Genomic DNA, 26,163 nt, shown 5'->3' on the forward strand with positions numbered 1-26,163 from the left:
AAGAATTATGATGTGTGGTTGCTGCGTTACAATAATCAGTGAGAGATTTCTTTAAAAATCCCAGTCTATATTTTTAAGTCCTTGATCTCAGACATGAACAGCCCTTATAAGAGGTTTTGTGTATCAGTCATTATACATCTGTGGATTTCACATTTTTGAAAAAGTAAAGCACAAAAATGATGCGTCTGCCATGGGACATTTTAGACCCACTTTCACAACTTGTGATTCTTCGATTAAATTCTTTTGATTAAATATATGGAATTTCTTTTCTGTGCTTTAATTTAGAAAAAAAAAAGAAAAATGTGTATGACATAAATGCTAAATAATACACTTCTTTTCAAATATCACAGCTTATTGGACTCACTGAAAACCATTCAGTCCACCTAATGAACACAAAATGTTAGAAATTGCCAACAAGCATAAATGAGGGTAAAGTTCACTGGTTTAAATAACAAGTTTTCAGATCCTCTTCAGCATGAAGCGGTTACCTGAGGGGTTTCTCCGATATGAAGATGAGATTTCTGTTTGCTTTCACAGAGCTGCCTTAGATACATGATCGCCAACTCATTCTCCTCTTGGTCAGATGCAGGCTTCAGTCTCTGGAGAAACACACACACACACCCACACACCTTAAAAGAAGACAACAAGAAGACGGTGCGCTTTGAAGCCAGTAAAAGGAAGCTGTGAAAACCTGAGCAGCTCTCACCCAAAACCGTTAATGTGTCACTTATGGCAACAGGAGAGAGTGCGCTTACTTGAACTCGCTCGAAAATCTCTGCCTGCTCATTATCAGTCAACAGGGAGAGATATTTTTGGATTGCGAGCTTTGCTCGGGGTGGATAAAGACCTGCGGAGAGAAAAAGGCGCTCTAAGAAACAGACTCATTAACGTGCGGATCATCGGGAGGAGTCGGGGACGCGGAGGGATGACGGGGTGTGCTGCTCGGATCACGGGGGCTTACCCTCAATCCTCTCGCAGAGCTTGTGCAGGTCGTGCATGGGGCACGCTTCGCAGAGCTGCACCGGGGTCTTGTTGCTCTGTAAGGCTGCGGCGGTGGAGAAGGCCTGCTTCAGGGTCAGCATCACCTCGTCAACCTGATACATAAACAGAAACACAAGCTCTTCACCTGTTGCGCTTCGGTGTAATTCCCACTGACATCACCCCGTGCCACTCACCAGCGACTCATTGGCGCACTGGAAGACGTAGCACATGTACTGACTGGGACCGGACTCCGTCTGGTCCCTGCAGATAAATCCAAAATGATCGGTCTGCTTGACGCCCTGTTGAAGACAGAGGCGAAGAAGAAAAATCGTTTTAGAAACAGAACTACTTTGAAATGTATGTTCTCAATATGCTAATGATCATTCAACTGCAGTACAGAGTGAAGCATAATGGTTCAGCCACGTCCCATTTTATCAGTAAATTACCAAAACCCCAAGGCTGTCCATTAGCTCATAATAGCAGCCTCTTTCGATGCATTCAAAATGCAATACATATGAAAAAAGGGCCACATTTCCAAAGTATTTCACAGATAAAGAGTTAATTCATTGTCAGTTTAAATGACAAACAAAAGTCCAAGTTGATCTGTGGCTTGGCTCATCGTACTGCATTAAGTTACTCTTTTCAAAATCTGGAACTGCAGCAAAAAAAATAAATAAAATAAACATAAAAATTAGGCTTTCCTGTGTAAATAATGAGAGACAGAAAAATGAACCAACCTGACAGCAGGATGAGATTTCTTTGAAGTTCTTTTCCAGCACCACTGTTTTACTGTCTGGACTAATGAGGTTCACTTCAAAACGTCCAACCTGTGCAAAACATATAAATACAGATTCATTTAAAGCACTTAAAGGTAGAACACTCTGATTCAAGTCCTAGCTTCAGTGTGTTTTATTGTGGTTTTGATTGCCCAACAGAAAAGTGTGGCATGGAAGTTAACTGGACGGAAAACATTGCAACAGCTATTTTTGCCTTTTGGCCCAGTGAGCTCATACTTTTTCTCCAAGTCTCTCGGGTTACACTGCCAGCTTTGCACATCTAGAATCATCTGTCTTTGTAAAACAGCTCAAGTTCAACCAGGTTGAATGAAAAGCTTCCCTATTAATCCTATCACATGAATATACTTTGATGCGAATCATTCCATCGCAGCCCTGACTGCATGTTTACTAGAAGGTGAAGCTCTCCCCCTCTCTATTGCAGCCTCCAACAGGTTCTCTTCTGGGGTTGTTCTGTATTTAGCAACCTGCTGAAAAATCCACACATCATAATGCTGTCATCCCCATATTTCAAGAAGGGGGTGGCACCTTCAGGGTGACATGCAATGTTATTTTGCCACCACACACGTCGTTCTGCATGCAATCAGAAGAACAATTTTGCTTCAATCTGCCAATAGCCAGTCCCCCCAGAATGTGCCGATGTTTTTTTGTGATTGCTGCAAACTAACTTTACTGACTTTTACAAAATGTTCCAGTCAAAGTTGCCAAATTTTTAAAGCTTTTCTCATTACACTGTCTTACATAGAAAAAAAGTTTAAATTGCTGCTCATGGCCTTCCAAAATGGAAATGATTTTAATGTGGTTAAAGAACAAATAATATTTTCAAGTACACTCTCAGAAATAGCACCGTCATTACAAATAAAGCAAAGTTGTCAAAAGGCAAAAGAAGAATTCCACGTTGGCCATTAAAGTTAACATTAACTCTTTATACACTATAAAGCAAAACCTACAAAACATCTCAAGATGCTTTTTGAAGAAAAAAACGAATTAAATTATATTGTTTAACATCTGTTGACTGATTATGATTTTAAGGACATGTAAAAAGATCAAATCAAAATATCACATGATGCTACATGGCTGGTTGATGGGCAGAAAAAAAACCACGCTGACTCTGAATCAAGGCCAACCACACAGCCGGCCAATGGTTTTTCCAATAATTGACCGCTGTGTGGAGTATCATATTGAGCGTTGTGCTCCAGTTTTTAAAATTAGCCTCATGAGGAAATGGGCACGATGTTTGAGGAATGGCAGCTGGCTTGCGCTGCAGCCCCACATGTTTTAAATAAAGAGGCTTTGAGTTTACACAGGAGCAGCGATTTCAGACGGGAGTTACAGCCTCCAACTCCAGCAGGAGCAGAAATGTTTTAAGGCTGTACATTACACCTGCCTGGCGCGGGAGCACGGAAATGACTTGGCAGTCGAGTGAGACTGAGCAGCCTGAATGCAGAGAGATTCGATGACGAGACGAATGCCCTAATGCAAAAATGCATCTTTTTTTTTTTTTGCAAAGATGCATTTGAGCTTTTTTACAGATCATTCAAATCAAAGGAACTTCTGTTTGAATTTTGTATTCTTTACCTGGAACAGCATAGTGCGGTTCTTGTCAGAATCGGACGGCTGGACGTTGTTCGGCGCACTGGCGTGTCTGCGACGCGTGGGACCCATGATGATTCCCTCCCCCGGCTTCCTTTGCAGGCTTCCAGCCAGGCTGCTGCAGCGCGTGCGAAACTCCTGAGGTTCCTCAAACCCAGAGTCCTCCAGGATGCACTCGGGGAAGGATCCTCGCAGACTGCTCTGACTGGCGCTGCTGGGCAGACATTTACCTGGATCAGAAAAAGAGAAACTTCACTTGACTTATTGCTTAGGTAAAGATGACCTTTTCCTTCAGCCTTTAGATGTTACTCTTGGGTATTTTTTGTTGCAAAGAGTGGCTTGATTTGCAACCAATCAGACAGGTTTCACTGTGTTTAAACATGTTGCTTTTCTGTTAGAATGTTTGTTTTAGCATGGAAACGCCTGGCCTTGATTTGATGATAAGTGCTCAGCAATTTTCTTTTTTATGCAAATGCAACTCAGACTATGTAAGTACTACATTTTCAACTTGAGTATTTTATCAAACCCTTTTCATCAGCCCCATCTTCTGCTACTTTAAAAGTAAAAATGAATCAAGTGTTTTTGAACCAGCTCCTGTCTATAGAATCATGTAACTATCTGGTTAATTTACCAATTACCTCCGCAGCACAAAATGAGAGTAAGATCATCTAAACATACTAGCAGCAAACACTGTGGATCCTGAAAACATTAAATTACTCCACATGTTATACATGCTCAGAATAAAACAAACTGACTAAACTAAAGGTCTTAAAATCTCTTCCTGTGTTTATTTTTGTCCTAATTCACTGCAGTTCTCCTCCCAAACAATAAAGGCCACAACTGAAAAAGATAATGACACTCCACATCAAAAAAGTCCCCACAGGAGTTCATTCTCAAATGTGAACTTCGCCTGCACAGATTGAATTTTAGTGACGCAAACATTTATTAGCTTACATAACTAGATTTCAGCTCAAAACAAAAAACTCAAAGCGCCAGCATCACATCGGCCTACGGCTGTTAATTATGATGACTCACATGACCAGATATCAGTAATAAACTACATGGAAAATGTTCAGCATAATTAATCAGAGAAATTGTTTGAGATAAATGCATTTCCTAGCAGAAATATAAAGTAAATGTGTTCATAAGTTACTGCCATCTCACAACTACCCTACAGAATCCCACTTCAAACCGATTTGAGTTCTCTCTTAAACGTGTGATTTAAAGACCAGGGGCTCTTAATTGTTTTCTTCCCCTTCACCTGTGTTAAGCTCTTCTAGTTCTGGAGCTTCCGGTTCCTCTGTAGTTCTGCTGAGGGAAGTGAAAAGCGGGTCCCCATCTCCAGCAATGAGCAAATCCACCGGGATGGTTTCTGTAGACCCTCGCTGACCGTTGAGGAGGCGCAGGCGCTTACGTTCAGTCTCATGTTGGCGAAATTTTTCCACGCAGTCATCAATGAGGGTCGATGAAGCTTTCTTGTGGCCCACAGTGACCTGGATTTTTTAAATCGGAAAGATAAGACAACTTTCACCTGAAGTTCATGAAACATGAAAATGTACGACTATTGTTTCAGGGAGCTACCTTGCCACAGTAAAGCACTTCAAACTTCTGAGAGTTGTAGAACGCCTCGTCGGCTTCCTGTTTGGGTTTGGCATCTTCCTTCAGAGCCGATTTGGACACTTGACGAATGCTGCTGATTACCTCTGGGACCTATGAGTAAATACAGTGGAATGAGACCGGATTATGACTGAGGAGACCTTAAAAAATTTAATTTAAATTCATAAAATCACAAGAAAATATGAATAAAATTTATGGTTGAAACACAAAAAATTTGAGAGACATAAATGTCTTTCCAACTCAAAAAGATTTGAAAATGAAGTTAAAGCCTAAAAAAATTTATTTTATCGGATGGAAAATAGGGAAACTATATTCATTTATTTTCTCTACTGAGTAAAACACAAACCAAAGTCAACATGAATCACTAAAACTATGTTTAGATGACATTTCCTGACTTCATACACTATTTTTGCACAACAAACAATGCAATTTCGTTTCACACAATAAATAACTTGATGCATCAAGAAGAAAGAAAGAAAAACACCAACGCCTCGGTGGAAAACAAGGCTCAAACAAACAGGCTGAACTCCAAAAGAAATAGGCAAGGAGTCATGGAAAAATCAATGCGTTACTGGACTGAAGACAAAACAGAGGGCTGGAAGAAACCAGAGATCTGAAGGTGAGCCTGTTTGTGCAGCAGTGTGTTAGAGGAAGAGGCTGTGCTATCAATACACTCAGAGCAGCCTGGTAACATTCATACAGGAGAAAAAAAAAACAATATAAACACGGAAAACATACATTTTGTAAGAGAAATTCATAAGGGATGTCTGCAAATGTAAGAGACATTTGCTTTGCTTTGTATCTATACAAGATAAAGAAAAAAATGACCAAAATCAAAAATTAATACACAGTATTGGGAGCCAAGACAGTGGATTTGTGTAATCTATAAATGTATAACAACACATTAAGGTGAGACTAGAACAATAAGACACATCAAATTGAAATGGAAGGAAAACAGGAAGAGGATGGTTGGGATTGAAACAAAAACATCCTGCAAAACACTTGACCGATTTCATCAAGAAATCCTTACAAGATTCCTTGTCATTTTTCTGCAAGGAAAGGGAAAGGGAGTTTGTGCCTTACATCCGGCTGCAAGGGTTAAAAAAAATTTCAAAAGCTGATCTGTGCCAAGCTGGTGACAAGATGTAGAAACTAGGAAGAAAGTTAGGGGTGGTCGGACATGCTTGCTAAGCGATTTTCTCAAAAGAAGTCTGTAATTATCTTTCTGGCGCATTTCAAAACTGCTTTGTAATGATTCTTTGACATCTTGTGAGGCTTAAGAAGCCAATTTCCTGACACTGGTCGTCAACGGTGCAAAAAAAACAAAAAAAACCAAAAGGCAACATGAAATGAAGATGGCAACTTTTGGTCTGACAGAGTGGACAGCAGACACCTCTGGATCCAATCAATTCAAAGACCTCACTCAATCAAAGCAGCACTGTCTCTGTAAACCCCAAGGGGAACATGACTGGACCATTTTAGGATTTTAAGAAGCTGCTTTACTATGCATGGATAAGATGACACCATAGCACCATTTGGGCTTATCAATTATTCATAACCTACCCAAAATAGAGCCCGTAAAGCAGCTTGTTCCAGGTAGAAGGAGACTTGGCATTGGCTTTTTTCCATTTAAAATCGGTTAAAATATAACCCCCATAATGACTCATTGTCAAGCTGATTTAACTTTCACCCATTTCTGCCTGGATCTGTGGAACCATAACACTGATGTTGGGTGTGAGCATGGACTGTCGACATAAACGGCAGCAGTGAAGCCCGGCTTTTACAGTCCAGAAGAAAAGCAAACATTACATGCGTGGATGGATTGCGAGGTGAAATACTATGACCTCCCCACAGTCAGTTGTAATAATATGAGATCATTTACACTGATCCATGGTTTCTTCGGACAAGCCAAGTTGGATTTCTTATAAAAATACAGGTTATCACTGGGTTGATACACAATAAGCATGAAAAAACAAAAGACACTTGGACTGTCTATCTCCTAAACATTTCAACTAGAAGTCCTTGATAAAACTGGGAATAAAAGATGAAAAAAAAATGTATATTTTCAACTGTATTTGAGATCCAGGATAATTAAGATACTTTTATTTTTAAAGGCTTTGGGTATATTATAAAGGAGCCAAGGCTGCAACCTTCATGTCACAAAAAAAGACTAAACTGTTTCCAACTCTGCAGATGTGCTTCTCTTTCACAAGAACATACATTCAATGAACAGTTCAAAACAAGCAATAAAAACTAAAACAAACAACAAAAAGAAACATGGTTCTTTGCATATTTTCCAAATACAAACATAAAACACTACATTGTGCCATGCTTATTCAATAAACACCAAGTCTAATTGCAGAACCAATGCCTTCAACAGCATAAAGAGATCCTTTATTAGCCATGAGCTGAAATAATCCAATTTTTCAATACTTTGTTAGTTCTCCATATTTCTCAGTTGTTTCAGCTGGTGAAAGAGTACCAACATTTTCTTCAAAGGAGATTTTTATTTATCTTTTTAAAGTATTTTGTCAGACAGCGCTCATCTTTACCACAGAAAATATGTTACGTTTTGAGCCCACGGACCGTGTCCAAATGTTATATTTACCAAGTTAAAAGTCAACGTTGGTTAACTCATTTCATGAACCCCAGCAAGCTTTCAACTCCGCAGTTAGAATCCATGGACATCTTTATGCAAAGGCCAATTCGCCACTCACTTTCAGCCACAGTTTCACATTTTTTCAAGCAGAAGGAAACATGGAGCTCTCCATGTCTGTTCGATGAAACCCTGCTGAATGGGGTTGAATACGTTTTCTGCTACGGACTTGCTGCCTTGCTTCAGGGCATTGTTCTGTTTCAGTGAAACGTCAGCCGTTGCTTTGCGTCTGACTGCCAAATAATTCAATCTACAGAGGAGTTCCTGGTTGACTCAATCACGGCAAAGACCTCTGGTACAAAGCTGCAAAACAAACCCAAATCCTCAGGTCTTCAGGTCCTTGTTTGACAGCTGGTATAAGGTGCCTGTTTTCACATAGAGTGTCTTGTTTTCAATAAGTAGTGCTGATAGTGGTGACCAAATGTCTCCAAGGTGAATTCTACTAGAAATGTTATGATTTATCCAGAAGAACAGCAATGTCTACATTTTTAAGATGATTTGCACTTTCCAAATTGTCTGGTGACAACATAACTCAGTCGAACTACTGTTTTTATTTGTTGTTGTTTTTAACTACATCTAAATAGTACTCTAAACACTCCCAGTGTGAGTTTGGTGTTTTTAATTAATAATCCAACTCGATAATGTGTAGGGTCATTGTCTATGTTGGATAAGACCAGATTATTTTAGAACTCCTCATGCAGACTGAAGAGTCTGCAAGACAAACGGGGCAGCCGAATTTAACAACATTCATGTCCCAACATAAAACAGAAAGGCCCTTATGTCACCTTAACACGAGGTGGAAGATTACAACATAATCCACAAAGATGGGTGTGAAACAAAACAGGTTTTGTTTTTTTTTTTTGTCATCAACTAATGTAGCAGTATAAATATTGGGAGTTAAATATTGTGACAGAAGGCCATCGCCTTCATTTTCTATCATCAATACTAAATTTCTTCATAATGTATGAGGCATCATCTCAAAATTACTCTGGAAAATTGAAATAGTAATGAGAACAAAAAGCACAACTAAATGCAGGTAAGAAAATTAGACACAGAAACTACTTGTTCTGATTGATAGTGATTTAAAAATGAATAAAAGACTATTGTATTGTGACTAATAGCCAGTTATTGTCTCAATAAAAAAAGAGCAGTAATTAAAAGTTGGCCCATTTTACTTACTTTGATCTATTGATCAAAGTTTAACTATTGTGAAAATCTGGTTTAGTTTTCTCACTCCACAATGTTTCTTATGTGCAAAGGCATGAGGTACGGTTCAGATCCACCTCCGTTTTGTCTGATTATCAATGCAGACTCCAGTGGTCCAATTCTACTTCAGATCACAACTTATAAAGCGGAGGAGCTTGTGGTTTATGTGATGGGCAGGCTCAAGTTCTCTATTGTTGGCTTTATAATGGAACCATGCTATTACAAGGTCAAAGTTTGATTTGTAGCTGTGGCTTCGAGCTCCACACTAAATCTCAGAGATTCTGAGGAGGTGAAACGTTAAACTCAGTGGAATGTCTATCTCTGAGTACGATGTTATTCTGACAAAACTCCTAAAGAAACACACCTCAGATATATGATTGGATATAAACTCTTACTTTATACATGAGAGCTAAAGTTGAAATTCAAGTCAAACCTGATTTGACACGTGACCTACCAAGTATAGAGACAGAACCTCCTTTCAGGCATTTCCGAATGTTCAGCTTTTTCTTTATGCATGCAAAATCAGATCTGCTGTTTGCCTGTGCAGGAAGCCTCTCCCTATTTTATTTAACCTTTCCCTTGAATTTAATACATGCAAGGACTCCTCAGTCTGGCTTTACACAATGAGTTCCCATCATGTCCTCAGCTAAGAATAGATTTGGAAGCAGCTACCACTCTGTCAGCTAAAAGTTTGCAGCAATATTTCATTGTCTCTTTGAACTTTTCCGAGAAAAACAGGAGCTTTCCAAAAGCACAAGAAGCTGGTTCTGAATAAACAGGGGACACACGTGGCAGATAATCGAATCAGTAACAATAGTCACAGCAGGGCGCTGTGCACGACGATGGCATATGGGTAGAAAAACCCGACCATCACACTTAGTCCACCTTTCAGATATTGCCTGTGGCCAGACCAGTTTTTGTTGCGTAATAATAGTGATGTTCATGATGTCTCTCCAACTGTAGACTTCAGCTGAGAGGCTGCAAACTACTTCCACTCTTATTTTAGAGCGCAAAAGTGACTCTGTGCTCAAGCCCTCCAAATACCACTGGAAACATGATACAACACAGGCGCACTTGACGTAAGCGCAAAACCCGAGCATATCAGTTTGTGAAGATTATTTGTGAATGTTTCCTTCGTCACTGGGGAACAAGAAAAACACGAGCAAATGTGAAGCTTCAGATTGGTTTGCAGGCTGGGAAGGAATTGTATGTGAACTTCCTGATGAATAGATGTGCATAAACAAACTGGCAAATTGCTCATTAAGCTTATGATTGTTTTTTTTATTATTATTATTCTTTTTATAGGTAATTTACAGCCAGACAAAAATCCTAACATGTACCGGAGCTGCTGGGGTGAACTCCTAAGCTCAGGGACCGAACCACCCGGTACGGCCTTTCAGCACCGATAAGAAAGCAAGATAGCACATTAGTTTTCAAACACCAACTCCCACGTTCCTGGTTTTTGTAATGTCTTCAACATTTCAGTTTATTACTCAAGACTGGCATGCTGATCAGCATGTAAATGTGCTGACTCAATATTGTGCCTGTTCAGATTTCAGGAGAAATGTCTCGTCTACATCGATTGTGACAGCTCCAATTTGGATAATACAAACTAACAACAAAGAGAAGTAACAGGATGCTGACATCTGCAACAAATAACACAAGCAGAGAGCCTCAGTGTGTTTCATTGAACTGTGACTCTTAGGGAAAATCATAAATAATGTCAACATTTTGCATTTGTACAATTTGCATTGCAAAGATGTACTTCTATTTAGTCCACTAAAAAGCTCTGTTCAGATAATTAGCAACTGGGTGTAATTTAACTTCTGCATAACTGCAAATAAATACAAAAGTTTTTGTATTTTAGAGAAATGGGTAAGAGACTCAAGGTAACTCTGGAGGAGTTACAGAGATGTACAGCTCAGGTGGGAGAATCTGTTGCCAGGACAAGCATGAGCTCTTCAGCCCACAAACATGACACTTAAGAAAGAGTGTCGAGAGAAAAGCAATTCCTTAATCAAAGAAAGACATAAAAATCCAGCTTGCAGGCAAACATTGCCGCAAGACATGTGGAAGGCAAACAAATATGTGGAAGAAGCCACTCTGTTCAGATGACACCTAAATGAAACTTTTTGGCTGTAAACCACTGAAACAAACATCACACACCTCCCTGTTTACTTGAAGAAAACAAATCAGAGGTTGCAGAGATTTCTTGAGAGAAGTTCACCTAAATATTTTTCAAAAATCCTAGATAGACAGCAAACACTACACTGCAATGGCTCTTGAGCGAAGCTTATTTATGTGTCAGATTGACCCAAAAGTGCAAACGCAGTCAAAGTGCAGATCTAAATCCGGTCAAGACATTTAAAATGTCCAGTCACTGTACATGCAAACTGCTTTGAAAACTGACACTTTTCTTCCACCTTCTTATTATGCACTACTTTTAGTTGGTCTACCATGCAACAATCCATTAAAATACAAAATGTGGCAAAAATCAAGGGGTATGAATTCTTAAGCTAGAGCTTATCCTTAGTGCTTATTGTGGCACTTCACACCCAAAATACAGTTAAGCTAAAAAAATTTAAAAAACCACTGACCTACAAATGAGTTTTGCACCACATGAAGTCATCCCAAAATGAGAAGTGAGAGTTGTAATGTCTGAAATGCGTGCGTCGAGCAAAACAGTTTTATATGCGTCACCATGCCCACACTTTTCTCGGACGTATGTAGTTGGAAAACTATGCATCTCAGGTCTTTGAAGGGTTACAGAGAGGATTTGTCAGCAAGTTCATTAGGATGGAATATGATTTGTGGCAAAAAAAAAGAAATATCTATTGCTATCTAAAAGCACCTATGAAACGTGTGGGGAATGACAAAATACTGCAAGAATTGTTTGTGTAAAAAGGCAATTAAGGCAAATTCTTTAAAGAACTTTGTGTATGCACATATGTTACTTTATTTGGACTTTAGGGAGATTTCTACACAGAAAAAGGACAATGAATGGATTAACTGCCAAATATTATTCCCTGCAATCAGTGGCCTAAATACTTAATAGTAAGATAAACATGTTTGGACTGAAGGTTAAAATAATACTGTGTTTGCGTGAGATTAAAAGGCAAAGTCTGTCGCCCCATGGTAATCTCCACTTCCTTGTCTTATGTTTGGAAAATTATGAATTATGATAGATCTGTTTTCAGATAATAGCAATTGGTATATTTTTATTTGGAAGCACAAAAAAAGATATTTTTATTTATCTTTATTTAGCGTACATCTATTCATCAGTCTACAGCCTGTGCAACACTTTGGACCATCATGTGCTGCTTCCATCCACCAGTAAAGTACAACATTTAATATTAATTACGGTTATTTATCAGTATTTACCTGTCAATACTAACACTTTTTCCAAACATTGATATGATTAGGATTTTCATTTGTACTTTTCAGAATTTCTGGAGACTTTTTTTGTTGTTTGATGAAGATTATGTTTCTGAAGGAAACACATTTAACTACAGGCAGACCTGGCCCAAGGCATAAGCAAACTGAGCCACTATTAGCCTCTTCCTCCACAAACCATTGGGAAGCCTTCTGTAAGAATCTACATTTTAACACAAATCTAAAATGTCTTTGAGAATAACGATTGCATTGAACTTGATTCGGCATTTTAGCATAGATACAATAAAAATATTGTAATTAGTTAGAAATGTACATGTTTGTGGTACTGACATAATTACAATCTGATGCTATGACAATAAACTTTTCTTTGTGATTGACCTCGGCTTGATCACAAATATATCTCATCAAATAATAGCCAATTATCTGCAGTTGTTTTTCAGCTCAGTCAATTAAACATCTGGAACATCACCTCCCAGATTTCCCCAGTTGTCTTGAACCTGGTAATTCAACCATTACAAGAATGAACTAACTCATTGGCACACATAGAGTAAATATTTATGCATTAATAGATCACAACATTGACTCGCGTCTAAATGAGTTCTACATGTTGACATTCAAATCGGGTGTATTTAACCACCAAAGGATGAAAATGGGGGCTGCATATGGCGCGGCTCGCCCAGGGCATCATTCGTACCAGGATCGCCACTGGCTTGTGTGCCTAAACTTTCAGCACGCCTTACCTGGTTCGGCTCGCAGGCCTTGAAGACGTGACAGGACATCTCGGACTCCGGGTTGTCCGGCTGGCCCCGCAGCAGATAGGAAAAACAAGTGAGGTCATTGCTGTTGTGGATGAAGCGCGAGATCAGCTGCGCTTTGTGCTCGAAGATGAAGACCGACGAGTTGCTGCTGTTGGAGGGGACGCAGCGCACGAAGGGGGGGTTGAGCAGCAGCTGAACTTCTCTGGGCTGCATGACGGGGCCGCAGTCGCCCCTCTCGCTCCTCCGGCGGATCTCGGCCACCAGCCACGGCAGCATGGGCAGAGTGGTCCGCCTGTCCAGCGAGCACCAGCCGACGTAAGTGAGGGCGAAGCGCTTGTCCGCCCTGCTCTCCTTCTCCTCCTGGCTCTCCATGTCGACCCAGCAGACTCTTCCGTCCACAAAACTGGCGAGACGGCGAAAGGGGCGGGAGGTGAATTAAAAACACTTTCCGAAATATCCCCGATGGACCATTCCCTGCAAGCCCAGTCCGAACGACGTCGGGTTTACTTTGCAGCGATTTCCATGTCCACGCTCTCTATGCTCTTGCAACAACAACAACGGGGCTCTGCTGCATGCACGACATGTGCTCGATCAGCTGCAATTCACCATGTTATCCAAATGTCAAAAGTGTGTCCGATGCACTGTTTTTCTTTTCTTTGTTTTTTTTTTTTTTTTTCCTCAAGGGATTTAAAGTAATCGCATACGCGCAGTCTGATTTGACTGCTCCACTCCTCTGTCGGGATAAACAGCTAAAAGTTTTCTGCGCTGCACTTCGTTCAAGATCGCCTGCTAAAACGTGGCTTTGGATGGCTCTTGTGTAAACACAAGGCGTTTGGTAGGACTTGGTTTTTCTATCGCGCTGAACGTCCCTCCAGAGCGTACGGATGGCGGCGCCTTTACCCCATCCGGATCCTGAAGCCCTGCAGCGCGCGCACCTGTGGGGTCGTATCAATCCCGTTGCACTACGATCAATATATTGATGCTGGTCAATCGTCTTCAAGAACCGTCCCTTGATAGTGATCCTTTCTTCCCAAAACGCCTCGGAGGCGGAGCGGCTGTGAAGCGCCTCCCAGCCATCCCATGTGCTGGGGAAGCGGGTGGGAGTATGGCAGGCCGTTGTAACATATATTCAAAAGACCAAACTAACTTTTTTTTTTTAAGGTCAAATTAGGGCCACACTGAGAAAATGTAAAAAATAATAAAGCCATAATATTACAAGGATAGCGTACTCATAACTGCTTTATTTTTTCGTAAACTTAAAAAAAATTCTCAAAATATGACTTTTTCCATTATTAAATTTTTTGTCTCACAATATTGTGGCTTTATTCTCATGAGAGTGATATTATATTGACAAAATCGAACTTTATTCTCATAAATAAAGTTTATGAGAAAAACTCATTAACTTTATTTTATGAGTTTGTATTTTATACTTTGTAGAATAAAGTTGTATTCTTGTAGAATACAACTTGTAGAACTTAATTCTCGTAACACAGAGTTTGGTCTCGTAATTTTATCATTTTTATTGGTAAGGCCCTAACACCCCGTCGCTCAATGTCCTCCATATTTGCCAGTACCTCTTCAATTTGTGATTCCTGATGTGTCAAAGGTTGTTCTATTTGTGGTTTTGTTTGGTCCTCCAGGTTCCACTTTGGAAATGAACAGTCAGCTCTTTGGATGCTCTTGGAGTTCATTCATTTTTGTCTCTGTGCACCACCCAAGTTTTATTTACCAGTTCCAGGTCCTGACCAGAACCTTGAGAAGTAATGAGATTTGGTTAAAAACAGGCCTTAGTGCCGGAAAATGATCAAATGTTACAAACCATGTACGCCATACAAATGGAACAGATAGACAGCGCCGGGTGTCACTTTACTCACCTTAGGGATGCAACCAAGAGAGGTAAAGATTGTAGTGCGAGTTTAGCCTTTATTATTCTCTTCAATCTGTACTCTCCCTAAAGGCTAGTCTAATCAGCTTCAGTCTGTTTGCTTATGACTGGCGGCAGTCACACATAAACATGATTATGCTTGTAAGCAGATAAGAGATACAAAAAAAAGAACCCATAACAAAGCCCAGATGTTTGTAACCTGGATGAATGTCACTCTTGATTTGCCAACCCTTCCCTTGACATCTGCGTCGGTTCCACCTTGATGGTCCAAAATGCTGTCCAGCTAGATGAAAGACTGTGCCACCTCCATAGGATTGTCATTAGAGTTGATCTGAAGCATTTTGGTCTTCTCCTTGTGGCTGATAAGTCACAAGGCAATACGTTTGTATTTACTTTTTGTATTCTGAAATAAACTGCTTCCGAATACATGAAAATATTCTGAAAATGTTGTTTCGTTGCTTACTAAACTTCAATATTTAAATGAAGTTTAAGACTTCAAAAATAAAATCATATAGTACCAATGATTGTCATAATTCAACGGTCTTGTAGCTGAAAGCAACAAAACACATAAACGAGAAAATTTACATTATCTGTCTTGCTTTTTTAACATTTTAGAACGTTGACATGTTTTGGTGTTAAATCATAAAACACCTTGCCACAGTACCAAATGACAGGACAGAGCTCCACCTTCTCTCCAACAGAAGCTGTTAAATGGAAAGTGTTTCCCATGGCAATATGAGGAATGTTTGCAGCCTCTGTGGCACAGCTCCTCTGCGCTCCCGTTGGTTGTAATTCCTGAGAATAGTTTTTAATGAAAGTCGTGTTTAAGGCCTATGAGTATTGAGAATGAGCTTGAAAACTGTAAATAGGTTTACTGTTTACAAGCTACCCCTGCTGAATCATAGTATTACATAGCTGCTTTACGTAGCAGGAAGTTCCCATCTGCCAGACTGCATAATTCCTAGAACTCCACCTATCCCAAAATAGTACCTTTGCCATATATAACCTCGTCAGTCAGCTAGTGGGGCCCTGCAGACTAGACACCCCCACACAGAGCCCTCCTGTGTATCTTGGCTATCACTTATCAAGCACTCAAACAACAAAAAATCTCGGATTGCATTTTATTGACATCAAAAAGAAATAATAAGGTTCCCTTTTTAGAATTTTAACAAAAATGAAAATAACATTGCTGGATAAGATTATAGCTTAAAAATGCTAATTTATTAAAACAGAAGAGGCATTCCGCTCAAGTCTGCACATTTCTGAGCTGGCAATAATATCCAACAGACATATCCACATAAGAAAATGTAACTTTTATCTCTAAAATTGAAAGAAAACAAAAAATACTACTGACTGTCTAGCTTTAAACAGTCAAAGCTAAACTGGAGCAAAGTTCAGAGAGAAACTGTTGCTTTACGTCACTCAGTTAAAAATGATCGCTCAAATCGTTGTCACTACTGAGCTTTGAATGTTCAAGTATTTGGGAGACCTTACCGCTCTGATTAAATACGGCTCCGAAACCTAAATATGATTTAAATATAAAACCTAACACTGAGCAACAGGTAAAATGAACAATTTCCTTTTCAATTTCAGCTAAGACAACAAAAAGTTTAACTTCTCAAAGCAATGAATCCGAGATCAAATACGAATAAGGTTTATATTTACGGAAGCAGTGCTCAATTAAGATGATCCACTGATAGAGGAATAGGCCTGCAGCAGTTAAAAAAGAAAACAAAAGAATGTTAAAAATACAGTTTATTCACATACATGAAAAAAATGGGAAAATTCAACATTTTTAATGCAGTACCCAAGCTCCAATCCTACATTGATAAAGTCAAAGAAAGTAAAATAATTTCAAGTGAACAGACATAATGTTTTATATCACTAAATTGTTCAGGCCTCAGTGAAATTTAACAATCTTGGCCAATACAGCTAACTCCGATTCCTAAGTCCAAGTTTAGCAAATATCGATGATCCAGTTGATCAAAACAGCGACTATGTTTGCTTTCAAGCAGAATGAGGCATTTACTGTAAGCAACCCTGAAAAGAAAAACAGTTGGAACTGTGCTCTGTTGAGAACATGGTGCAGGATAAAACAGGCACAGGTTTTTCAAATATAAGCCTCAATCAGGAATAGACCTAAATAAACCTGGAATGGTGAGAAAGAGAGTAAAGCAGAAAACAAGGGAGACAAATTATGATGTTATTATTCCTTGATGTGAAGAGCAGCATAAACAGGAGATCTGTTTCCACAACAACCAGCTGCTTAGGATATCCCATCTCCATTGGCTGCGACCTGAGCACAGTACAAGCTCCAAAGACTGAATGGTAAATGACGCATGGACTTTATCTAATCCAGAAGACCACAAAACGCCTTACACAACATCCAGTCACTCACTGATGGTGGTGAGCTACGTTGTAGCTACAGAAAACAGCCGTGACAAATGGAGCAGGGATTTGAACCTGCATCCCATCGGTTGCAACCAAACTCCTACCTTCTGATCCATTGTCGCCTCAGTACAAAGGAAAGAAACAAACAACAAAAAAAACTGTGACATAAATCTATATTTGTGGTTCCAGCTTGATTCAAATGTGAAAAAATTCAAGGTGTATGAATATGTTCACATCCACACCTGTCAAGTCTCCCGTTTTGGCTATCATTATTTTTCCATAAATAATAATACGCTCTTACGTTCGTCTCCTTAACAGCGACATTTCCTGCTTCCTCAAGCCCAAAACCTGACAGGTATGCTCACATCACTGTGATGCAGGGATCATTGAGCTGCGGCATACCAAAGGCATAAAGTATTCTTTGCCAAGTTCCAGCTCGGAAAATCTTCTAAGTGGAGGAGTTTCTGGGGTTAATCTAATTACATGGTATCACAGAGTCACATATATTGCAGAGACCACAAGTGACTCTCATAATTTTATCAAGCGTTGACATCCTTACTGCTTGATCCGTGAGTAAGAACTTGATAGGAAAGGTGCTCTGTAAAATTGGGTATTTTTGCTTTAGGTTGCCTAGAGCTCGGTCCATATTTATTCTAACTGATAAAAGTTTTTTACCTTCTGTGATTTCCCCGTGCGGCAGCTGTTTGACACCTTTTGTGATGACAGGAACTATCATCTTTGCGCCACGTAGCGCAACAATGTCTTCAATATTAAACCCTTTGTTTGCAAGAACAGAATCTCCTGGAGCAAGATTGTTCAGGTACCCACAGCTCTCCGTTACCAGCCGATCAGACGTACGGCCAGCCCATCCTTTGGATATAAAATTAATAAAACCTTGCGGGGTTACTGAAATTAAATACTTCATTGTATTGTGACTTTTATAATGTGAACTGTTTATAGTTTTGGTTTCCATGTATGAAGGTCCTTCAGTTAATACCTCAAAACAGTCCAGTATCGAAACACAATCAGGATACGTAGCTTTAAAAAGTTGGGGCATTGTACTTCTTACCTGATCTCTTTCTGGCCAAAATACAGTAGAAGGAACTAATTTGATATTTAAAAAGGTGATCACGTCAGAAAATGTTTTTGCAACTGTGCTGTAGTGAACTCTGAAAACATATGATAGATATAGCATACTGACATTAAGTCGCAGCTTCATTAATGTCAATAAGCATTTGTGAAATGGTGATAAGGCCGAGTTTGGTTTCCGTAAACAAGGCATGATCAAATCCATGACAGTCATTAATGAGACGAATGTCGGTAAACCTGTGTAAACCTTTGTTTTTTCATCATTATCTTTAAACGATTCCTCGGAGAGGTCCATGATCTTTAGCTGATCGGTCAGCAGTTGTTTTTCTGAAGTCAACTTTTGAACTGCGGATGACAAAGTGTCGATATCTGCACCGCTCAGGTCAGTCTGAGCATCCACACCAGTTTCTTCTTCTTGACAAACCTCTTCTTCGTACAGGTCAATGTCTTCCCCCTGATCATTGCCATCCGCTGTCCCACTGTTTGGTCCAGTCCCAGAGAGATCCAGCAGTGCAGTTGCAGCACTTATTATTTCAGTCTGAAATGCAATGCCAGTATTTAGAGATTTTTCTCTAAACTTATGGCGACGATTTTAAATCACTTTTATATTTGATGTGTACCTGATTAGATTTGGTGCGACTCTTCTTCGCAGGTTCCTCGCTGTCCCCTGCTTCTCTTTTCTTGGCTCTCCTTTCAGTGGTTGGGGTATGCGCAAAAAGAGAGGGTACATAATCCGGAGACAGAGGGTTGTTGCTTTTTTGTCCTGCAAGTGATGGCAGGAATTAAGCATTTGTGGACACAATCAAAAGTATGGTCCAGTCTACTCATTCAGTTAAAATACCACTAAACAGGATTGTCAGGGTTTGAGGTTTGCATGCCACAAACCTTAAGAATCTACTAGATTCCAATTTTTCATTTGTTGTGTCGAACCGGGTTTCCCTGCAAAGACAGACTAGTTTACCCACTAGTCGTGGTTCTACACATTTACAGCGATGTATTAAATCCGGGTTGCATACAAGCAAATCTATACACTGAATTATCCATACTGAGCAAACTCCAAAATGCTCAAGTTTTTTTTAAACATCTCAGTAAGGTTTTTGGCCATTTCTTGGAGGCATTGGTTGTAATAAATTATAAAAACACCACAGTTTTAAGTGAGTCGCTATGTTAAATGATGTAAATAGTAAAAAATAAAACCATTGCTTAAAAAATTAACAAGGTCTTTATCTAACCCCAGTTGGAAGCAAAATCACCAGTTTGGGGAAGTTACATTGCAAAGTTTGTTAGAGTATTACTTTAGAACTTACAATAGTTTTTTTTTTCTTGGTATTTTTTTCTCTACAATTCTCGTTTTTTCTCCGTTTGCATCTCTTTGAGCTGTCAGATGAAACAGAGTTATATTCTGTCATATTATTCCCATATTTGTGTTTCATTTTTATGGGATAGAAAGATAAAATGCCATAAGAAAGTAAAGCCCCTGCATCACATTCCCACATGTTTGTCTCTGCAGCGTACACAATTTGATTACCAAATGCATCGTAATCCCATTATTTTATTGTCTGCTGCAAGCAGACATATTTTGCATCATCAAAGAGTTAATGCTAAACAAAGTCAATTCATATAACAGCAATGAATAAATATTACCTAATCTCGTGCTACATTATGCTGTATGACAGCTGAGTCCCTCAACTTGGGTTGGTGAATGCTTCAAACTGAAAGTGAAATCTACAGCTTGACCTACTTTTTGATTTGGCTGAGAAATTACTTGTCTCTTTGGTGCATATACAGACTATTTTGATATAAAGACAAAATAGACTTTATATCTTGGCCATTTCTTGGAGGCCAGATATGACCTCCAAATCTAAAATATCAAATATTTAAATCAAATATAAAATTGATATAAAATAGTCTGATCCCATACCTCTGATGCCAACACAAATGGATTAATGTCAATAAAGGTACATCAGAAGTCAAATAAGACTTGTATTTGCAAACTAATACATTATTAATAATTAACCTGAATACATAAGGATGCTGCTGCAGAAGTGTGTCAGAATTAAAACTAAAAATAAAATAAAAACCTGAAGTAATTTCAGTATAATATTTGAAACATAACATTTTAAAATGTGTAACGGAAGATATTATTAAGTGTGACTTTTTAACGTGAAACTGCTCAATAATTCAAGAAGTACTGTACAATATTGTATTGACATTTGATGGCAAGAACATTTGTTACAATATTCCTACAGGTACCACATAGTGTACACAGTGTACAATGTGAGGTTACCGCCCCTGAGCATAAAACGCGGAGCAGGGGCGCCATGGAGCGAGAGCAGCGCAGAGCTGGTGAGGAGCTAACTAGACGGTGGAACCAGACTCGACACAACACCCGTAACCCGTTTTCTATTATTCTTTATAATAGAAAACATTTCAGCAAGTTAACTAAATCAATCCAGCAGTGTAATAAAATATTATTATTATTATTATTATTGATAATGATAATATACACACAGGCTGGTATATTTACCCGAGATGAAATGTTTACTGCATATTCTGGAGTAGTCGGTGGGATTCCAGTTTCGGCGGCACACTGCTTGCACCCACAAAGTCCTCCTCTCTGGGTCTTTAGGAAAGCGGTAAAATGACAAGTCTTTTCTGTCTGATCGGTTAGAGCAACCGACAGCGACACAACAAGCCATTTCGTCTCCCAAAGACTTGTCCTTTATCTATCCGCGCGTGTTGTTAAACAACAGAAAAGGTATCCAATGGATATCCAAAATGGCGACTTACCTCACGTGACTTGTGGGGTGATGACGTCGACACTGTCTATACTTGGACTTTTCCCGACTTTTAAAAAACCTTTAAAAGTCTTATGTAAAGCAGAGAAATAGAAAATTTTAAATCCCAATACCAAAGCTTTTAAGTTACTTCTCTCCAATTTAGCTGTTTTATTTTGCTTTGTTATTGGACTATTTAAAAAAAAAATTCGTCTAAAATTGACAAACCTGCACGTTTCTGATTCAAATTTAATATGCCGAGTTGTTATTTTCCGTCTCCTTTGTTGAAATGTTATTTTTATTTTTTGTAATTTCTTACTCATTTTTATGGATCACAATATTTCACAAGTCCAAACATTAAATTGTTACACTGACAATTGTTTGAAATAATTGGGGGGGAGAAATCAAATAACTTCTTGTCTGAGTTGGTTACTATTTCGTTTTCTTTCCCCCCCACAACATGGAATATGAAGTAAAAATATATTCTTCCCTACCAACTTCCCCAATGCAGTGATTGAGGACAACTTCTCTGATCTGAATGTTTGGCCACACCACAAATTATTTTTAGACAAAACTACAAATATTAGTTTTTAAAATACTATTTTTTTGTAAAACGTAAAGAAAATGTCCAGGTTTGTGTTTCTCCACAAACTTGAATTCCCACATTATTGGACAATAATGGGTATTTCAATTCTATTAGAAAATGAGGACAGTTAAAACTATTTCCAAACAGGGGAATGTATTTTTATTTAAAGAGAAAAACAGGATGGGAATTACAACTTCTGCCAATATTCGGAAAATGCAGTAGAATAAAAAAAATACATGTAAAAACTAAATGAAACAACCACTTTATTATTTGTAAAGTGCATAATGGGTTACATAGAAAATTTTAATGAAGGTATCAAAACTGACAGAAAAAGTATACATAAAATGACATAACAGTCATTTAACTTTAATAGAAATTCAAAAATTGATATTTATGGCCTGGAGTGCACAAATAAAAATATATTAGTCATAAACCACTCACACTATGGACACATAACAGATGTTGCAAAACTAAGTAAACCACTCAGTGTTTTGCAGAAGAAGCAATAGAATAAATTACGTAACCCTAAAGGCTGCCTTTTTCAGCTGCTCTTATCGTAAAGGGCTTCAAATGCATCACGCAAGAGCTTATACAACCTGCAGAAAGAGACAAGCTGAGAGCTGACATTTACAGTAAGTCACGTCGACATTTTAAGACACCTGGCAAGAAAAAAAAAGAAAAGACAAGGATGTCAAACTGTTCCTTCTTTCACTTTTATATAAACTGGTACTAATTGCACACTTTGACATTCTCGCCATCACACAGTCTCCATAATCGCTGCCATCTCCTTGAACTGCTTGTGAAAATTCTTAAGAGGCAAAAGCACAAAAAGAAGAAAATATCATTAGCGTCTGAATAATTCATTTAGAATCAATATAGATCAAAGTTAATGTCGACCAACCTGGAACTGTGGAATAGTCATCTCGAAAGCCCTCTGGCAGATCTGTCCAGAGGGCTCGACAATCTTCAGCAGCAGAGACACATACGGGGAGTTTAGAGACCGGCATGTGTCTGAACTCACCGCCATCCCCAGCTTCCACTGCATATCCACAAGCTACAGCGTACACACAAATTACATCTACACTGATTACCAGGACACACTTGGATAAGCATTCAGACCTGTTTAAGCTTAAGATTGAACTCAAATTGTCACATTAAACCACAAAGTTCTGTTTGTTTTATTTGGGGTTTTACATGATAGGCAAAGAGGTGCGTGATTCTGAAAAAGGAAAAAGAGATGCATGGTTGTCCAACTTGGTAAGGTACAAAATAATCAGAGAAGCAGCCAAGAGACCCTTGGTATACGGGAGGGGCTGCAAAGATCTGCAGTTTGGGTGGGTGGAACAATTTGTGGATACAATTGTTAGATGAACACTCAAAAATGTGGTGTTTATGAAAGAGTAGAAAGAAGTTGTTTTTTTTTTGACAAAACGTGAGAAGAACCAAAGATCGTTTTACAAAATATTACTTCAAACATCCCTCTTTGTGTAATTGATCTATATATGTTTGATTTATGATAAACTTCCTGAAACAAATGGAATGTTCAATAATATTCCAATTTACTGAATGGATTTGTGATTTGAAATGCACAATTTATACATATTTAGTAGATAGAATCACAATAAGAAAGACTGGAGTTTGTTTTTGGACTGTGACCAAATGTAAGCAGTTCTTTAGATGGAAATGCTTCTTAAGTTTGTGCTTACCTGACCAATGCTGAGCATGGACTGTACCTCCTGCTGAGCACGGACCGAGGCACCGTGTTCACTCCACAACGTGTGCAAGATCTGAAGAGAAGCTTTCGACCATTTGCTGCTGCCTTCCTCCAGTTTGGACACAAGTTCGTCTGCAGAAAAGTTGTTCTTTCCAGCTGACCTGGGGATATAAACACCTGATGATTCATCTGATAGCAGACTGAGGTGCTCCTCTGTGTATGATTTGACATTTTGATTTGCTAAATAAAGACAAAATTAGCACTCTGCATCCAGTGAGGGGAAAAAAACATGAATAATCCTACCTGAATGTCAACAGAAGAAATCTGGTGATACCCTGGACAGCTTCATGATCAATTGTTACCCCTGCCCTCTGAAGTCTCTGTCCAGATGAAAAACATTTAAAGAAAATCAATAAAAAACAGCTGGGGAAGACGGTTTAGAGGCTGTTTGAAAAAAGAAAAAAAAAAGAAGAAATAGAATATAAAAAAGAAAAAGAAGTTTGGCCTTGAAGATATGTCAGAATGTGCTGAGACTGTGAAGATTAAAAGATTTGCAGTTTAACTGTTCCAAAACCACATCCTGAGTGGTTGGTGCAGCGAGCGGCTGACATAAAAAAAAAAAAAAAATCAATATTACTCAACTCTGTGTACATCCTGCCGTTATCAAGGCAGACACGTTATCCAGCAAATCGTACCAGACATGTTAAGAGTCTCCTCGCTTTTATTCGCCACATTTCAGAAGTTGCATGTGTGCCAGTCGATGTCAATGATACGATGAAGAAATTACAACAAGTATGTCGTTTCCCTTCACCCCCGGAAATTATTAACGTAATGAGATGTTTCATATTACTTACTGTTTCAGATAACACATATGGAGGCAAGCTGCAGATTTTGTCTACAGCTCTGTTGATGCCTGAAATTACAAAAGAAGAGCTCCCCATAAGGACAACTGCATTAATTATGACATAATTTACCTTCTTTTCCTACTGCTTCAAGTGTCAGAAACTCTTGCAGTCTTTTGAATTGATCACTTTTTATGTTTGGCTGCTTTTTTGTGTGTGTGTCTTGTTCTTGTGCTTAAACATGGCTGCATGGTGTACAAATTGTACCTCAAAAGACCAGAGGATAGGAACAAAAGTCCACAAAAAGAAAAAATCACAACTAATGTATCAAGAAGCACTCAAACATACTGCCACCATGAGCAGCGTGATTCTACAGAACTTTCATTGCATTTCAAAGTGGGTCATCTTGTTTATTTTTCACAGATGGTTCTTATCAAATTTAAACAAATTGTGTTCTAGTAACAACAGGCTGCTAAGAAAAAGTACCTACAGATGCAGTTTATAGCAGGACTTGATGCAATCTGGTGGCTTCCTGTCTATATGACTGGCTTATAATGGCTTGATTTGTTTATACATCTCTACATAATTGGGTACGTTTTTTTTTGTATTTTTCTTCTTGTAGAGTACTTTGACAAGACATTTGTTGTTGACAGGTGCCATATTAACATAATGCAAAAGAATGAAACAAGGAAAAGCTTAACATTGAATGACATAAACTGGGTCTTCTGCCTTGTAAATAAATGGAAGTCTTCTAGTGTGTCTACATCCCCCTTGTTTTGTATCGATGCATGGCTGAAATCAAAGTTGAGATCCGAGTGAGTGTTTCTATTCAGTCGGAAAAAATAGCTCCTGTCATTTTATTCACATTACATTACAACCGAGATCCTACAAATCTGTCAGTGTTTCTATTTATCTCAGTAGAAAAGTTCCCACCCTTTTCGAGCTCACCGTGTGATTCCTGTGCCGCCGGCATCGTTGTTTCACAGTGAACTGTTTAAATTAAGAAGCGTTTTAAAGTCTAAGCCTTTCTGTGTTTGTTTTCAATAAGGTACTGAAAACAGCAAAATGCACAGTGCTGCTTCCCTAATGGTCCTTCTTGTATGTTTAACTACGTTTTAATCTGCACTGCGCCATCTGCTGCACGGGAGTACCTACAGTTACGACACAGGAAAAGCTTTTGCTCTGTTTCTCGTCGAAAACAAATATAAACTTGGCATGTCCGGGTAGTTGGTTTCACTTCGACCATGGGGCAGCTCAGTAAATTACAATATTATTGAAAAGCTATTTAACTCTACTGAATTCAAAAACTGAAAATCAGACAGTTTTCTGTTCATTCTTTTTATTATGATTTACAGCAATTGAAAATAAAATATTCAGTTTCTCGGAGAATTACATAAGAATAATAATTTTTAAAAAGTTTAGAAAAAATGTCATAGATCCATAGATATGGGATGGGGACCTGGTACAGCTGCTCAACAAGCAGTCATTAACAAGGTAAGTAGTCAAAAACAAGGCTTGGTGCTAAAGATTGGTCTTTAAAGCTGCCACTTTCAATATGGCGGCAGCGTTGACGTACGATGCTGCCTCGACTACGCAAAGCTTCTCCACGACACTTGCGTGAATCCTTTGCGCCCCCGTCTGGCAGGGAATGGGTGTGAACCACACACGGAAAGACATCCAATAAACTACATATATATATTTTTTTTCAGGTAAAATGTTAAAAACAATCGTGACTAATTAACCTGAATGATTTATAAAAACTAAGGAATAAAACCGAAGCATCTCTACACACCAGCAACGCCCAAATTCTGGAATGATCCATCATAAGTTTAAGAAAGGGGGTGTTAAATGGAAACATATTTAATTTGACCGTAATAGTAC

At 38.8% G+C, this 26,163-nt stretch overlaps 3 protein-coding genes across 4 annotated transcripts in view; all 3 read right to left on the reverse strand.

The window, feature by feature from the left end:
* tbc1d4 (TBC1 domain family, member 4) overlaps window positions 1-13,993 on the reverse strand; it is a 35,020-nt gene extending 21,027 nt beyond the window's left edge. For both annotated transcript variants that reach the window (XM_055031786.1, XM_055031785.1), the window contains exons 1-9: window positions 12,981-13,993; window positions 4,950-5,078; window positions 4,630-4,861; window positions 3,354-3,598; window positions 1,719-1,808; window positions 1,176-1,280; window positions 962-1,094; window positions 756-847; window positions 489-599 (exon numbers count right to left, since the gene is read on the reverse strand). In XM_055031786.1, coding sequence (XP_054887761.1) covers window positions 489-599; window positions 756-847; window positions 962-1,094; window positions 1,176-1,280; window positions 1,719-1,808; window positions 3,354-3,598; window positions 4,630-4,861; window positions 4,950-5,078; window positions 12,981-13,370 — 1,527 coding nt within the window. In that variant the 5' untranslated portion in view covers window positions 13,371-13,993. The remainder of the gene's footprint in view (window positions 1-488; window positions 600-755; window positions 848-961; window positions 1,095-1,175; window positions 1,281-1,718; window positions 1,809-3,353; window positions 3,599-4,629; window positions 4,862-4,949; window positions 5,079-12,980) is intronic.
* A 2,632-nt stretch (window positions 13,994-16,625) lies between these two features.
* On the reverse strand, window positions 16,626-21,120 carry LOC129361113 (uncharacterized). The gene is made up of 3 exons (XM_055031796.1): window positions 20,891-21,120; window positions 18,984-19,126; window positions 16,626-18,901 (listed from the first exon to the last, which is right to left on the reverse strand). Exons 1-3 carry the CDS (start codon window positions 21,060-21,062, stop codon window positions 17,750-17,752), a joined length of 1,467 nt encoding a protein of 488 aa, XP_054887771.1. The 5' UTR covers window positions 21,063-21,120; the 3' UTR covers window positions 16,626-17,749.
* Window positions 21,121-21,860: 740 nt separating this feature from the next.
* commd6 (COMM domain containing 6) lies at window positions 21,861-25,365 on the reverse strand. The gene is made up of 7 exons (XM_055031827.1): window positions 25,231-25,365; window positions 24,295-24,353; window positions 23,912-23,973; window positions 23,744-23,824; window positions 23,433-23,601; window positions 22,628-22,780; window positions 21,861-22,534 (listed from the first exon to the last, which is right to left on the reverse strand). Exons 1-7 carry the CDS (start codon window positions 25,253-25,255, stop codon window positions 22,484-22,486), a joined length of 600 nt encoding a protein of 199 aa, XP_054887802.1. The 5' UTR covers window positions 25,256-25,365; the 3' UTR covers window positions 21,861-22,483.
* Window positions 25,366-26,163: the final 798 nt, after the last annotated feature.

Source organism: Poeciliopsis prolifica, unplaced genomic scaffold, assembly GCF_027474105.1.
Source record: "Poeciliopsis prolifica strain line A6 unplaced genomic scaffold, Auburn_PproV2 SCAFFOLD007, whole genome shotgun sequence".
Taxonomy (NCBI): domain Eukaryota; kingdom Metazoa; phylum Chordata; class Actinopteri; order Cyprinodontiformes; family Poeciliidae; genus Poeciliopsis; species Poeciliopsis prolifica.

What these genes read in the sequence shown, in the direction of transcription:
- LOC129361113 (XM_055031796.1), bottom strand. Translation starts at nt 21,062, where the DNA reads ATGGCTTGTTGTGTCGCTGTCGGTTGCTCTAACCGATCAGACAGAAAA. An exon ending in CAGTAAACATTTCATCTCGG is followed by an intron (nt 19,127 to 20,890) that starts GTAAATATACCA and finishes CATCACTTGCAG; the next exon opens with GACAAAAAAGCAACAACCCT. An exon ending in GTCGCACCAAATCTAATCAG is followed by an intron (nt 18,902 to 18,983) that starts GTACACATCAAA and finishes ATTGCATTTCAG; the next exon opens with ACTGAAATAATAAGTGCTGC.
- commd6 (XM_055031827.1), bottom strand. Translation starts at nt 25,255, where the DNA reads ATGCCGGCGGCACAGGAATCACACG. An exon ending in GGCGGCACAGGAATCACACG is followed by an intron (nt 24,354 to 25,230) that starts GTGAGCTCGAAA and finishes TTGTAATTTCAG; the next exon opens with GCATCAACAGAGCTGTAGAC. An exon ending in TTTCTTCTGTTGACATTCAG is followed by an intron (nt 23,602 to 23,743) that starts GTAGGATTATTC and finishes TTATATCCCCAG; the next exon opens with GTCAGCTGGAAAGAACAACT.